Source organism: Peromyscus californicus, unplaced genomic scaffold, assembly GCF_007827085.1.
Source record: "Peromyscus californicus insignis strain IS unplaced genomic scaffold, ASM782708v3 Scaffold_24__1_contigs__length_46423439, whole genome shotgun sequence".
NCBI classification, from domain to species: Eukaryota; Metazoa; Chordata; class Mammalia; order Rodentia; family Cricetidae; genus Peromyscus; species Peromyscus californicus.
In genome coordinates this window covers 771,800-786,899 of record NW_026294535.1, presented here as the reverse complement: position 1 = coordinate 786,899, position 15,100 = coordinate 771,800, and the positions used below count along the sequence as shown (strand labels likewise).

Sequence of the window (15,100 nt, the reverse complement as noted above, 5' to 3'; positions counted from 1 at the left end):
CTCCAGCCTGCATTGTATGGTCCTAACTAAATCATTTCATCGCTGGTGTTCTTTTAAATGACATCACAGAACTAAATTATCTATCCCTTCCAATCCTGAAAATTTCATTATGAAATCCTCCAAAAAGACAAACCATAATGAACCAGGAGGATGAAACCTAATTATATGGCTCAAATCAGACAGCAGTGATCTAAATATCATAAATGATGCGCGCGCGCGCGCGCACACACACGTAATGTCTGTGCTCTGAGCTGTTTAGGTGGTTGAGATTTATCTAGTAAAATCGGTGTGAGAAGTGTAGGGCTGTCCTGGTATTGATAAAAGAGGCCAGAGGTTGGCGAGATGGCTCAGTGGTTAATAGCACTTACCTTCAAGACTGACACCTGAGTTTAATTTCCAGAGCCAATATGGTTGGAAGGAGAAAACTCTCCCACAAATTGTCTTCTAAGCCACACACACTAAATATAATAACTTTTTTTGTTTTAAATTGTGTGTTCGTGTGTGCGCGCGCACCCTTCTGCAGGAAATATGTGCACGTGAGAGCAGTGCCCAAGGAGACCAAAGAGAGCTGGAGTTACAGCCACTTGAGAGACGCTTGTCTGGGGCTGAGAATCGAACTCAGGTTCGATTGATCTTCTCCATGTTCTGCAATAACCGCTGAGTCACACTCCAGCTCTACCCAACTCCCACCTCCGCCCCAAAATTAAAAAATAAAGTAAGAAGACACCAAGGCTGGGAATGTGGCTACTTTGGTAGAGGGCTTGCCCCAGCACTGCACATAAATCAGGTTTGGTGTTGCATGCCTGTTATCTCTCATCACTCTCGGGAGGGGGAGGCAGAAGGATCAGAAATTCAGGATCATCCTCAGCTACATAGTGATTTAGAAGACAGCCTGGGATGCAGAAGAGCCTGTCTCAGGAAAAAAAAAAAAAAAAAAGGAGGCCAGAAAACAGTAAAATCTGTGTTCACTCTTATCTCCTCCCACACAGAAAAAACACTCTGCGCAACCGCAAGCAGATAAAAGCTTATCTTCCCACCCCGAGTTCTGCCACGGGTACAGTGGAGGGCGGCCTCGAGCCGGAACTTCCCAGCCCCACCGCCTTAGCCCGGAGGGCCCGAAGCGCTGGGTCAGGCGGAAGCTTGGTCGCCACACATCCGTTGTCCCGGGTCCCTCCCGCTACCTTTCCGGCGTCGCTTGCGCTCGCCACACTTCCTGTTGATCCTGGCGGCAGGGGGCCGGGCTGGGGGGCGGGCCACGGTCACTGGGCAGGCGCGGGCTGGGAGCGAAGTTGCCAGTCCCAGAGCGCCGGGCGTCCTTGGAGAACCGCCGAGCGTCTGTGGAGTGCCGCGGAGCATCCCCGGAGCGCCCAGCATCCCCAGAGAGCCGCCGAGCATCCCCGGAGCGCCGCCGAGCGTCCCCGGAGCGCCCAGCATCCCCAGAGAGCCTCCGAGCATCCCCGGAGCGCCGCCGAGCATCCCCCGAGCGCCCAGCATCCCCAGCCTCGCGTCCCGCGCTTCCTCGCTGCCGCGCCATGCCAGCCGTGGACAAGCTCCTGCTGGAGGAGGCGCTGCAGGACAGCCCCCAGGTACCTCCGGGGAGGTCGGGGTAACCGCTGTCGCCTCACAGGGAGGTTGGGACAAGTAAGTTTTTAAGCAGTCTCGTGTAGAAGACGACGTCAGCACTGTGCACCAAGGCAGTGCTGGTACTACCGATTCCGTGAGAACGAATGAATGCAGGGGCCGGGATGGGAAGCAGAGAAAACCTGGATTCATCGCCCAGCCGACTCAGGCCTCCCTTTGGCACCTTTTTCCACTGGTGAAGAGAAAATGACAGCATTTGTCCCATTTGTGCCACGGGGTGGAGCTGGGGGCGGGGGCTTCATTAGCATCGTGGAGATGTGAATCAAGTCGTTTGAGCTGGAGAGTGAAAACTGGCAGGCAGATAGAGCACACGAGTGCAGGGATGTTGCTTCAGAATTCAGCACGCCTTTCTCCAGGGATCTACTGTTCTCTTAACCTCCTACCCTCTCATAGCTTTTCTGGTATAGCATCCCTAGCTTATTTAAGTAAGTCCCTTTATCCCTTAGTGCCTCTGTCTCTGAAAAGTTAGAAAGGATTAAGCTGTTCTCTCAGTTTCTCCTCTCCTTTTGGGTTCCTTCCCCCCCACCCCCGCCCTAAGTGAATTGTGCCTCCCAGATGGAACTTTGACGGATTTACCTACATTTCTGCACCACTCCCTTGTAGAATAAGTCAAAGGGGACTGTGTGTACCTGTGTCCTGTGCTCATTTATTTATGATTGTCTTCGTATAGACTAGTAAGGATGTGTAAGTAAGCTGTGATTGTTACAATTCCCATTATTTGGTTTTTGATACAAGGTCTTACTAAGTAGACATCTATAGCTGGCCTGAAACTTGCTGTGTAGACCAGGCTAGCCTTGAACTTATATCTTGAGTGCTGGGATTACAGCCCTGGGCTGTCATGCCTAGCCTATTTTTTTTATTTATTTAATTTTTTTTTTTTTTTTTTTTTATAGATTGGCAACTATTGTGCTAACTTTTGAAGGCCTCTTTGTACAGCTGTGGGTGTCGGTGTTTGGTTTGGACCACAGCCTGTGGTGGAAGGCCTTTCAGCCATCCTCACCTGCTGCTGGGATCTGAACATAAGTGGATGGACGTCTGTGTTAATCGTCATGGTTAAGAACAGGGATTTCCATTTGCTTTGTGTCTGGGGACACGGAAGGTCAAAGATAGACTGCTTTCCTAGCCAGTCATGACAGCTGAGCCAGGCTCTCCTCATAGAAATAGTACAGTGTAGAGTTTTAGGGTCTCACCCGAGTGAGTGTACACTGTTGCTGAGTGGCATAAAGGGTGTGCTCAGCTTTGGGAGAAGTGTAAAGACACCGACAATGAGTCTGGAGACCTGGGTTGCAGTTCTGGCTCTAGTAGTTAGCTCAGTTTTCTCATCTGCAGAAATTCTACAGAAAACTAGGGGAATGGAGTGGATGGTCTTGGAGGTGGTGGAAAGTTTAAAATTATATCCTATCTATGTGATTTACAACTTTGAGCTGTGTGTGGGGAAAAAAATCAACCCGATGTTTAGAGGCATTATCATTCCTATCTGGCATTCTTTTTATTTTTTTTTTAAACATTTATTTCTTTAGTGAAGGTTTATTAGATAGTTGGCGTTCCTGCAAAGTTACAAAGCCTTTATTTAATTCTGTCCTTTGTTTTGTTATCTTTCTTGTAAGGAATATTTTTAAATATTTTTTATTTCTTAATAATTTCATATATTGCATAGTGTATCTTTATCATACCCCCTTTCTCCAGACACCCTCCAGCATGTTCCCTGCCCACTAGCACACAAAATCTAATTAATGCTTTCCTCATATGCATGGGTGTGGGGCCATCTGGTGGAACCAGGGTGACCTCCCAGCAGCCACACCCCCAAAGAAAACTGACTCTCCCTCCCAGAAGCCATCAACAGCCAGTAGCTTCTCAGCTGAGGGTGGGGCCTCTGGGTGCCTCCATTCAATGCTGGAATGTTGGCTGGCATTATCTTGTGTAGATGACCACATTGCTATGAGTTCATGAGTGGAAGGGCCAAGTTGTGTCTAGAAGAAGCATTTCATAATACTTCATCCCATTCTCTCCACCCCCCTCTTCTGTGACATTTCCTGATCCTTGATATAGATGTGTGTGGATGTGGCCATGCCTGTGTGGAGGTCAGAGTACAGTGTGTGGAAGTCAGTTCTCTCCTTCCACAGTGTGGGTTCCAAGGATTGATTGCAGGTCGTTAGACTTGGTAACAAGTGCCTTTACGCTTTGAGCCACGTGTAGAAAATTTGTCATTGCTGTCGAGACTGGTTCTCTCCCGTCAGGGTTCTCAGTGTGGCTGCTGTGTGGGATAGAAGCTAGCTTTAGGAGTCTTTCATAGTTCTCAGAGCTTGGCTGTCTCTGTTTTCTCTGTAGCATGTGCAGGATTGCAGCTTTACTCCCAGGAGACCCAGAGGCATGAAACTGGGTAGAACTGAAACCATTTCTTTCATTTTATGTGAAAGAATTAAACAGGAAGCAAATGCCTAGAGTTCAGGATGGTCCATCCTTTTGGCTTCTCTGGGCTACGTTATCATCTCCAAAATTTACACTGGAGAACCATGTATTCAAGTTACAAAAAAATTTACAGAAATCTGAATGTTGAAAGAACGCTTGTGATTTTGCATTGAATTGCATTCATATCTCTCTTGAGTTATGGGTTGAACATGCCTGGTCTGGATTGTACATGATATGTGCCAGGCATGTTCTAAATGCTTTTCATTCATACACTCAGTCTGTCCAATAGTCTTTTGAGACAGGTCATTTAGTAAGGTGGAGAAGGGGCAGAGAAATCATCTGTGTACCCTAAAGAAGTGCAGGCAGCAGGAATCAAGGGTTTTGCTTTTGTGGTGTAGGGGAGTGAAGCCAGGCCTTATAGTGCAAGCAGGCAAGTGCTCTGTGCTGAGCTACTTCCTCAGCCTTGGGGTGCTGTTTAAGTTAGCCTGTTACCTAGCACCTGGCTTTCCTAGGGGCCCAAATATTGATTCACAAGGAGAACAAAAGATACTGAGAACCCATGAGCTGTTTGTTTCTTCTTGTTGGAGGTGGGAGAGTTATGAGGATTGCTTGAGTAACCTGGTTACACAGGACTTACTAAATGAACACAAAAGCTTTTGTATTTGGACTTGATTGTCCCAAGAAGTGCTGAATAGAAGTTGACTGGCCTTAGACACAACTATTCATTTCTTCTTCAGTGTGCAGCAGGGTTGCACGTTGTATTGCAAAACTAGTCTTAGTGTATGTGTTCTTTCTGCTGATCTCTGGTACATATTTAGAGGGTGGAGAGATGTGTCTCCGTCACTGTTTGTGAGCCTCTGCCCTGCTGGCTGAGTCCTGTTAGCTGCTGGAAACATGACCGTCAACTAGCTAGGCTACCTGTCCTTGACTGGCTCACGGTCTGTTCCAGGACAGTGTGAGTCCTGCTGTAATAGATAGGGACAGAGACACAGCCCTGAGCCCCAGCAGTGCATCCTGCATCCTTCTTCAGAGGCACACTCTCTCATCTTGTGTGCAGTACGATTTCCCAGTAAGGTGGGGATGAAGTACTGCTTCACTCTTTGGTGGTGTGTTTTGTGCTTTCTTTGGCAGTTGGCATAACGGAAACAGAGAGAGGAAAGACCCTACAGCACTGGTTCTGAGATCATGCAGTGGCCTAGCTGGGAACAGTCCTCCCCAGCAATCAGGCCTTTCTTTATCCCTCCAAACACGCCTGGTTTTGTATGGCTTCATTGTGGAGGGAGTTTGTCCCGTAGCTGTGTATAACACATTTTTCCCTTCAGTAGACTTGATTCTGTTAAGATGTTTCTCTCTCTACACCAAATTAGAGGGATAAAATCTTTGTTTAACTTACATTTTAAAGAAACAAAGTATGAGTGCTGTTGAAATTGGACACTTACACAGTTGTGTGCTATTGAGAATGTCAGGGCTGTTTGATTGGGTAACACCCGGATGTTTACTCTGAGGTAAAGGAATGCCATGAAGCTGAGGCCAGGCCCACAGAGTGCTTAGTCTTGTTTGTCTGGCAGCAGATATTCCCTAGAATGTAGGCTAGTAGGAAAGGATGGAGTCAAACCCTGAGCCTGCCAGTTACCTGGGGCTTTGATTCCGCCCCTGAGCTTTTGTGTGCATGTGCATGAAATGAGAATGAAAGTAGCTCCTGAGTTGAACTGTTCTGAAGTGTGAGTAGCATATGTCAAGTGTGCCTGTGCCTGGGTACCGCAGTGACTACCTAACAGATTGATGTTACTGTCTGCACTCAGTACACACCAGTGTGACTGCACTCTGTACACACCAGTGTTGGGCCTTTTTGCGAGACTCTGAGCATCTGGCATGCTTTTTCTGCCTCTGTCCATTCTGTATGTCAGGGCATTCCACTCTCCACCCACACACTGAGCACAGTGGGTGCTGATGACTGTGTGTAGCAAAGCAGTCCTTCAGTAGCTGGGCGTTCTTTACCAGGCATGATCACTATCTAGTTAAGTCCAGTGCCCAGATGATTAAAACAAGGCAAGATACCATGATGCACTTGTCTGACAGTTAACTGTAGGTGATTGATAGAAAGAGGGATGATCTAGCAGGGCCATGGTGGTACATGCCTTTAATCCCAGCACTCCGGAGGCAGAGGCAGACAGGTCTCTGAGTTCAAGGCCAGCCTGGTCTACAGAGTGAGTTCCAAGACAGCCAGGGCTACATAGAGAAACCTTGTCTGGAAAAACAAAACAAGAAAGGAAGAGGGATAGTCAAAGAGATCCCAGCTCCAGTGGCTAGTGTCTTGGGCTGGCCCCACAGAGCACACCCACTGTGAGAGACTTGATGCTGCTGACAGCATGGTCCTTGCAATGGATCAATTTCTGTCTCAGCCTGTCCACTTCCCAGCTCTGGAGGTCATCCTACTTACCTTTAATTGTCAGTGTGACACAGCTAGAGTCAGCTAATTGTCTTCATCGGGTTGGTCTTGGGTGACAAGTCTTGACTATTCTTTGATGTAGGTGGGTTCAGCACATTGGTGGGGCTGGGTACCCTGGGCTGTATAAGGAAGCTATGTAACATGAGCCCAAGAGTGAGCAGTAAATGTTCCTCCATGGTTTCTGCTGGAGTGCCTGCCCTGGCTTCCCTCAGTGTGGACTGTAGCTTATAAGCAGCAGAGAGGAGGCCAGTTCAGAGGTAGAGCACACTCCATAACTGCCCTGAGCCCCAGCTTCATCCCTGTAAGTGAGCTTAATGTAACCACGGTATCTGATTATGAAGTTGTTGCGTTAGATAAAGTATCAAGTGTTCCATGCCTATCAGTGTCTGATAGAAGGAGTTCCACTAGAGTTCTTCCTGCTGTCTTTGTGGAAGATGGTTGTATAAGCCTTCTCTTTTTAACCATCTCTCATCTTTATTTTATTCCTTAGAGTATTAAGAGAAGGAATTAGGATTCAGTTAAATGAACAAGTAACATTTCTAAGAATTAAAATGTCTGCAGTCCATTCGTATCACTTCTTGTGTTCCCAGGCTTGCCATTTATAGTAAGAAAGGTATTTGGATCTGTATAGACTGGTGGGACCCTACAGCACTGGGTACCAGGACACACAGGTGACTGTACTGTTGGATGCACTCTTAGATAAGCACATTGCTGGAGTGTTATGATGAAACCACCTTTTAAAGCACTGAGTACCAGCTATGAGCACCAGAGAGAATTGTCTCCATAATAAATGTCACCCCCCACATCACAGCTCCCTTAAGACCCCCAGCAGGCTCAGCCCCTCACTCAGCCCTCTGGATGGTGTTTCCGTTCACGCTGCAGGGAAGCAAATGCCATGAATGCTAAATGCAGACTACCATTTTAATAATCAAACATCATACTTGTATGCACATTCTATTTAGCAGTATGTCATTTGATATAGTCTTTGTTTACACTCTGGGATTGGCACATTTCCTGCTCTGGGTTTGAATTTTAGGAAGTTTGAGGAACTCTTGTGGCATGAGAGGTCCGTGCTGTGTGAGCATTTGTACTTCCAGAGTTCCGTGCTGTGTGTGGGAGCCCGTTTTTGGGTTCCTGTGGCTTTACCCAGCATGTCCACATAGAGGATGATTAGGACCACAGGCCTGAGTGCAAGTGTCTGAGATGCTCTGCATTTGGCTGTGCTGGGGGAAGAGGTCTTTTGCTCCACCCCTTGGCGTCTCTATAAAAACCCTGGGGCAGAGACAGTCAGGGCCCGTTGGAAAAGGTTCCAGGCCCTCTCGAGGCTACCCTTTATTTTCTATCTGTTTATCTCCACAATATAAATCCTTCTAGCTAATATTTCCTGCTGCTCGCACTCAAGAAAACTCTGGGGAGCTGTGGTGTTGGTGGTTAAATGCCCCACAACTGTGTGAGCATCTGTCCTACAGAGAACTGTGTACAAAGCCGTCTTCCATTTCATGGTTCACTCATGGTTCTTTCGTTTAGCTGAGTATTCAAGCCCCTACTTCTGGCCTGGAAGACCCAGGGCAAAGAGTATAAGCACACTGCTGTGAACCTCCCAGTTTGTGGAGCAAAGTCAAGGGTAGGCCTAGTGGGGAGAAGTGAAGATCCCAATGCCCAGATCCTTACGCTAGTCCCTAGGAGTGTCTTCGCCTAGAGAGCTCTGGTCTCACTAGGTGGTGGCCTAGCAGCAGGGAGGCTCCAGCTGTGGCAGAACTTAGTGGCCACATAGACCAATTCTAACCTTATTTTGGCTTAGATGGGTTTTAAGAAGAAGGAATTGAAATTCATTTGCAAGAAAACATTGAGCATTAATGGTTTTCAAGGCACTATGTGTATGACCTTATTAATGGCTTCCTGTGCCCTTTTTGTCTCATTTTTACCATTGTTGCAAATTCACATACGTGAATAGATCTCTGTTGCGTGATGCCTTGACCCTTGTTCACACACTACCAAGTAGTGCTCAGGGTGTGCCGAGCACTGGGTATGAAACTGGCAAGAACTATCCTCTAGTTTCTGCCGTTGGTCAGCTGCCCTAAGAACTGAGTTCTTCCTGAGGGAAGGGGACAGCAGAATGGTTGCCATTTGAGTTTTATGCCAAGAGCTTCTACCACTGGGCCAGGATTGGAGATTCCTGGCCGTGAGTTTAAAAGTTCTCCCACCTCCCCCATCCTACCCTCCCCACCACCACAGAATTTGACTGTGTGGTATCTTAAGAAGAAACAATGACACTCTCCGGGGCACCCTGTCTGCAGACACGCAAGCTGGAGGCTGAGTGTGCTGGGTGACCATACCTGGTGCACAGTGCTGTGGGTCTGGTGTTCCCTGCGTGGACTGGAAGGAGAGGCTGCCCTTTCTGACGCTAATTACTGAGTGGGCCAGTGCATAGGTAGGCACTGATGTCAGCATGGATAATTGTCCTGAATGGTTTCTCCTGTGGTACTGGGAGTGAGAGCCAGGGCTTCAGGTGCTAGCAGCTAGCTATTCTACACTGGGCTACAAGCCTAGCCTGTAGAAATGGGCTTTCTTCTCTGGTCCTGAACAGTTGTTATCTGCCTGTTCCTGCACTATGGTGGAAAGGATGAAATCAGAGTTCACCAGACTGACACTTGCCCTTCCGGGTCCAGATAGTTCCTGTGCTGAGTGTAAAGACTGGCTGACCCTTTTGTCTCTGCCTGCAGACTCGCTCCTTGCTGAGTGTATTTGAAGAAGATGCTGGCACCCTCACAGACTACACCAACCAGCTGCTACAGGCCATGCAGCGTGTCTATGGAGCACAGGTATGCCGCTCACCCCTTCTCTTGGAGGATGAAAAGTTTGAGTCTGAAGAAAATCTCACTTAAAATTTTGAAATAAAACCAGTCAGAGACTGAGAAGATGGTTAGTGAGGACCTGAGTTGGAACCCCAGAACCCACATAACAAAGCTGGGTACGGTATTGTGCGAGTGTCTTCCCAAGCTGGAGATACAGATAGGCAGATCCCTAGAGCACATTGGCTAGCCTATGTGAGCCCCAAGGGAGAGACTGTCTCAGGAAGGTGGATGGCTTCCAAGAGAGGACACAGGAAATTCACATGCATGTATATGTACCTCCAAACATGAACACATAACAAAATTGTTTTTCTTACTTTCCTTCACCTCAGAAAACCAAGGATGGTCTTGTTTCCCTTGTTTGAGACAGAGCTGGGATCTTCCTGTGACTGGCACCAGGAGAGGACCCACAGAATTGCTTTTGGTTTTCTTTTGAATCCAACCCCAAAGGGAAACATTGGAGTCTCCTCTCCCTATTGTGAATGAGTGGGCAGTCTTGGATGTCAGTGTGGGAGGGTAGAAATAGCTTTTCAAGGGCTCTCCTCTGGAGATGGGGTGCCTCTTTGTTTTGAGGAACAAATATGTCCTGAGTTCCAGGACAGCCAGGGCTACACAAAGAAAGATCCATGTGCCTGTGTCTCTTCCTGTGTTCTCTCCTCTGTGGTTAAAGTCAAGGTCTGGACACTTGCAAAATAAACTGCTGAGTAGCAAAAGCAAATCTCTTTACAAACAAGAACTGCCACATATGTCACTTTCTAAGGAAGATGTGACTGTATGTCACATAAATAGAGAATTGTTACCCATTGGAATATCAGTAGAAAGTTTTCTTTGATCCTTAAGTCTGAATGTGCTCACATTCCTTTTGCTCATCCGTGATATGAATGATATAAATCCCATAGACAGCAGAGTGGGGCCAGCAAGATGACTCAGAGGGCCGAGGTACCTGCACCAAGCATAGCAGCCTGAGTTCCAGCCCTGTACTGACAGTGTAGAAGGAGGGAACACCTCCTACAGGTTGTTCTCTGACCTCCACACATGTGCTGTGGCATGCATATCCACACACAAGTGTACATATGTACACAAAAGAAAATACCAAAAAAAAAAAGAAAATAATAAAGTATAATTTAAAAATATGATTGTATATAGTTAGTAGTCATAATACACCATAAGAAAAAGCCCTAGTCTTTGCCTTTAGAGAGCTTACATTGGGTCAGGAGATAGACAGTTACTATGGAGTGTGTGAAGGCCTGGGAGGAGGCTCACCTCGTTCACAAGAGTTGTGCTGGGGTGTAAGTTGGCCTTCTGTTACCATGACAAAACGCCCAAGAAAATCAACATACAAGGTGACCTGGGTTATTTGACTCAATCTTGCAGTTTCAGTACACGATCACTTGGTCTTGTGGCTTTGGGCCTGTGGTGAAGAAGTCCATCATGGTGATGTAGGAGAGCATGATGGAGAAAGCCACATACCTGATGGTGGCCAAGAAGTGAACTAGAGGAAGGGCTGGGTTCCATTGTCCCCTTAAGGGCACACTCCAAGGGCCTAACTTCCTTCCACTAGACCCCACTTCTCAAAGGTTCTGCCACTTCCCAGTAATGCCACAAGTGGTAACTAACCTCTGTGGTCATTTGAGACCCAAAAGGCAGGTGATGGTGGTAGTTGTGATTTCTTTATGTGATGATTACATAATGTGCACTGTCCTGAAGTGTCACACTGTTCCCTATGAATGTGTACAGTTCCCGTGTGTCAGTTATAAAGGAGACATAGTTGGGGGTGAGGAAAAGAGAGAGAGTGTCCAGACCTTGACTTTAGCCACAGAGGAGAGAACACAGGAAGAGGCACAGGCACATGGATCTTTCTTTGTGTAGCCCTGGCTGTCCTGGAACTCAGTCTGTCGACCAGGCTGGCCTCAAACTTAAACGGATATCTACCCACGTCTGCCTCCACCTCCAGAGTGCTGAGATTAAAGGCATGCACCACCACCACCCGGCCTCTTTGAGTTTCTGAGACCTGGGCTGGTCTGGAACTCAGTGTGTAGCTGATGATGACCTTCAACCCATGAGCCTCCTGCCTCTGCTACCCAGGTGCTAGGATTACAGACACATGCCACCACACCCAGCTCACAGTTCTCTCTTGGAGCAGGAGCTCTGAGGTCCATGGGGCACTGGAGTATGAGAAGAGCCTTGTTGAAAGTTCGGGGCCAGAGTTCAGGGCTAGAGACAGAGACTTAGGAACTAGTGTCGGGCAAGAAGAACTTAGTGATAACAAGTGTGTTTGCTGGTACACACCTTTACGTGGGCCTCTGAGTTCGAGGCTAGCCAGGGCTACACAGTGAGACCCTGCCTAAAACGTAAATAAATAAATAAAGTGTTTGTTGTGGTGCTAAGAATTGAACCTGGGCCTCGTGGCATGCTAGGCAAGCGTTCTGCTACTGAGCCCTAGTCTCAGACGGTAAAACTAGTTTAATGTTCAGGAGGCTGTATACTTGTTTCTGATAGTCCCATTTGCTTTGATGAGCCTTTCAGAACTTGGGATTGCTTTTTTATTTTTGTATATTGTATGTTTGTATATTGAATGCTTTTGTATTTTTCTCTGAGTATTCCAAATTTTATACAATAGGGAAAACTTTGACCGTCTTATCTCTGACCTTCTTGCTTGCTATTTAGTAACCTTGAATACTGCCAGTAGATGGTCCTGCTCCTGTTTAGTGTGTTCAGGCACATGACTTCAATGGCTCTGTGTTTTCCATTCACAGGCATCCCTGCTCTGCCTTCCACGTCTGTCCCAACCATTTGCTGAAGAGTCGAAACACTTCCTTAACGCATTTTTTTCTTCTGAGCCAGAAAACTACATTGTGCCAGAATTAAGTAGGTCTTGCATACTGAGAGGCTGGAGCCTGCTCTTAACTCAGAGCACATGACCATCATGTGGGCTGTCCACTGGCCAGCACCCCCTCCCTTCTGGCTTCTGCTGCAGAGCTGTGGAAACGCCCCAGCGACATCTGGCCACCAGCAGCATCCAGATTGGCACAGGCAGGCCGGGGCTTTTCAGGTTTATTGAAAGGGCTGAGATGTGTTTTGCTTGCTTTGATATGTGTGTATTTTAAGCTAGTAATACTTTTCTGTTTTCATTTTGGCCATTTGCCTGCCTCTGGTTTTCTTGGTTTTATTTCATGTTATTCCTTAAATGTTTTACACTTAAATATATTGAATTATATTGGTTTTTTTTGGTGTTTTTTTTTTTTAAGCAAGATACAGTTTTTCACTATTATGTTTTAAAAGTAATTTCATGTGGCTGGTGATACATAGGTATTTTTAATCAGCCTGCTTGGTACACTTCGGATTCTTCTCTAGTAAGCGTCCTTTGGGCTTAGTTTAGAAGGAGGAAGAGCAGGAAAAAGTAGAGAAAGTGAAATTAAGGTTGATGTCTCAGAGTAGGAAGCTGTAAGTTTTGACTGGGAGTTGGGACAGGAGGTGCTCTCTGGGTAGAAACACTTTCCATCCATTATGTACACACAGACTAACTTAGAGAAAGGCCAGGGATCTTTGGAAACACAAAAGAAAGACTCTGAAGTTAATGTTGACATTCAGTATGACTTCAGGAATCAAAGAAAGACTGGGATCTAACATAAAGAAATGGCTGTGATATATTGGATTTAAAGGCAATGTCCTCTTTATCTTTACTAACACTAATTACATCATAGAATATATGTTATGTGCTAGACCTTGATAAATGTACATGTTTATTCCTTAGCCTTCTGTCCTATAATTAGATATGGCTTCTAGCTGGTGAAAACAAAGGCATTTGATAAAATATTGAAAGGTGCAGTCCTGTAGAAGAGAATTTGTAGAGGTTTATATTCAGGTCTTAATACATTAGTTTGATGATTACATGATTAGGTAGTTTTTTTTTTTTTTATTAAATCATTTCTTATATGCCCAGTAGAAGAGAATGCCTTCTTTAAAGGTTAGGATACAAATTATCTAATTCAGTTACAGACTCTGTGTAAATAAAATCACATGTATGTACATGCAATGCATAGTAATGTTTAACTACTGTTGCTATATTCACACAAAGAACAATAACGTGACAATTAAATTTTTAAGAGAAAAGTAGAGAGCGTTCTGGGAGCAGACCCCCTTACTATGGCTGGTTTGAGGGGATGTTTAGATTTCATGTGGCTTAACCTCTCGAATGAGCCTGTAAGTTAGCAAGGGAGTTGACATCTCAGGGCAAGGGTCTGCGTGGCCCCATTTTGTCTCTTAGCTGGCTGAAGAGCCATTGCCCATGCTAGGAGTTGAGTGAGCCCCCATCATGGCTGTTCACTGCCAAGGAAGGCGAGCACCCTTCATTACTAATGGAGCAAAAGCTGGTTGTTTAGGGCTCTCTGCTGCTTTTCAGAATACAGGACAAGTAAGTTTAAATGCCTGAGGTGTCTAAACAAGAACGTAAAGATGTGTGTGCAGTTACGTTGGCACAGATTTTGCATTCAATACATTTGATATGGTGCTTGCTTTAAGTCTGTGTGTCTGATAATTGCTTCCTTCCTAAGTAGGTTTAGAGTTGTTTTTGTTTTGTTTTGTTTTTTTAAACATTGGACTGACTCAGGCTTAAGAGAGAGCTGTTTAGATCATCCTCTCAGCTGTCATACAGATGGGGCCAGATGAGTGATGGTTCTGGCACCTGTGGTCAGGAAGGCTGCCTGTTGCTGGCGGGTTAGTAAAACTGATGGTTCTCAGTGCCTACCTTCTCTCCTCTAACAGAAGACAAGCCTCTGGTTGGTGCCTTTGGTGTGTGGCAGTGTTTTAATAAATTAGATAAAGTTTTCAAAAATGTTTATTTATTTGTGGTATGTGTGTGTGTGTGTGTGTGTGTGTGTGTGTGTGTGTGTGTGTGTGTGTGTGTTTACATATATATGTGTGTTGGTATCCCTGGAAACCAGAAGAGGGTGTTGGGTCCCTGGAGCTAGAGTTATAAGAGATTGAGAGTCACCTGGTGTGGGTGCTGGGAATCAGACACTAGTCCTCTGCAAGAGCAGTGAGTGCTCTTAACTCCAGCCCCTGATGAATTTCTCTTCAAATGACAACCATGTTAAAGCTTGTTTCTTCCCCTCAGCAGAGCAGGTTAATCTAATCCTAGCTCTGCAGCTGTTCTCTTTTGTCTGGGTTTTTGCTTTTTTATTGTTTGTTTGAGATGGGGTCTTACCATGAAGCCCTGGCCAGCCTGAAACAAAGTTGTGTGCCCCCCACCCAGCTATGAAGCTGTTCTTCACCAAACTTGAGGGGTATAGAAGTAAGTGCACCCCAAACAGATCTGAAAACTATGCACCCTTAAAGCCTGTTTTGGACAAGGAAACAGTGTAATCTCAAGCTGAAGTGAAGATGAGAGAGAAGGGGAGTGAAATGATTTAAATACTACGCATAGTTATTGGGAAGGGAGATGGCTTAGCAGGGAAGATGCTTGCTGCCGAGTCTGATGTCCCGAGTTTAATCCCCCGAACCCACATGCTGAAAGGAAAGTTATCTTTCATCTGACTCCCACAGGTAAACCGGTAAATAGAAGACAGGGCTCTTCTGTTAGTCAGACACACGGAAGTGCCACACGCCAGGTCAGCACCTCCTGTGCACCATCTCATGTAGCTAAGAAAAATAAGGTTACTATAACATCTGGGGAAGAATCTGAGTCCAAGAAGTTGTGTAGATTGCCTGGGGTCATACAGCTGACACGTGGCAGAACCGGAAAAGCCTG

The 15,100-nt window shown here is 46.2% G+C and overlaps 1 protein-coding gene across 4 annotated transcripts in view; it reads left to right on the top strand.

Moving 5' to 3' along the window:
- Positions 1 to 1,312: 1,312 nt before the first annotated feature.
- Appl2 (adaptor protein, phosphotyrosine interacting with PH domain and leucine zipper 2) overlaps positions 1,313 to 15,100 on the top strand; it is a 48,217-nt gene continuing 34,429 nt past the window's right edge. For 2 of the 4 annotated variants that reach the window (XM_052752909.1, XM_052752910.1), the window contains exons 1-2: positions 1,316 to 1,586; positions 9,223 to 9,321. In XM_052752909.1, coding sequence (XP_052608869.1) covers positions 1,533 to 1,586; positions 9,223 to 9,321 — 153 coding nt within the window. In that variant the 5' untranslated portion in view covers positions 1,316 to 1,532. Of the gene's footprint in view, positions 1,587 to 9,222; positions 9,322 to 15,100 lie in introns of all 4 variants that reach the window. The other 2 variants (XM_052752912.1, XM_052752908.1) reach the window with 2 other exon arrangements.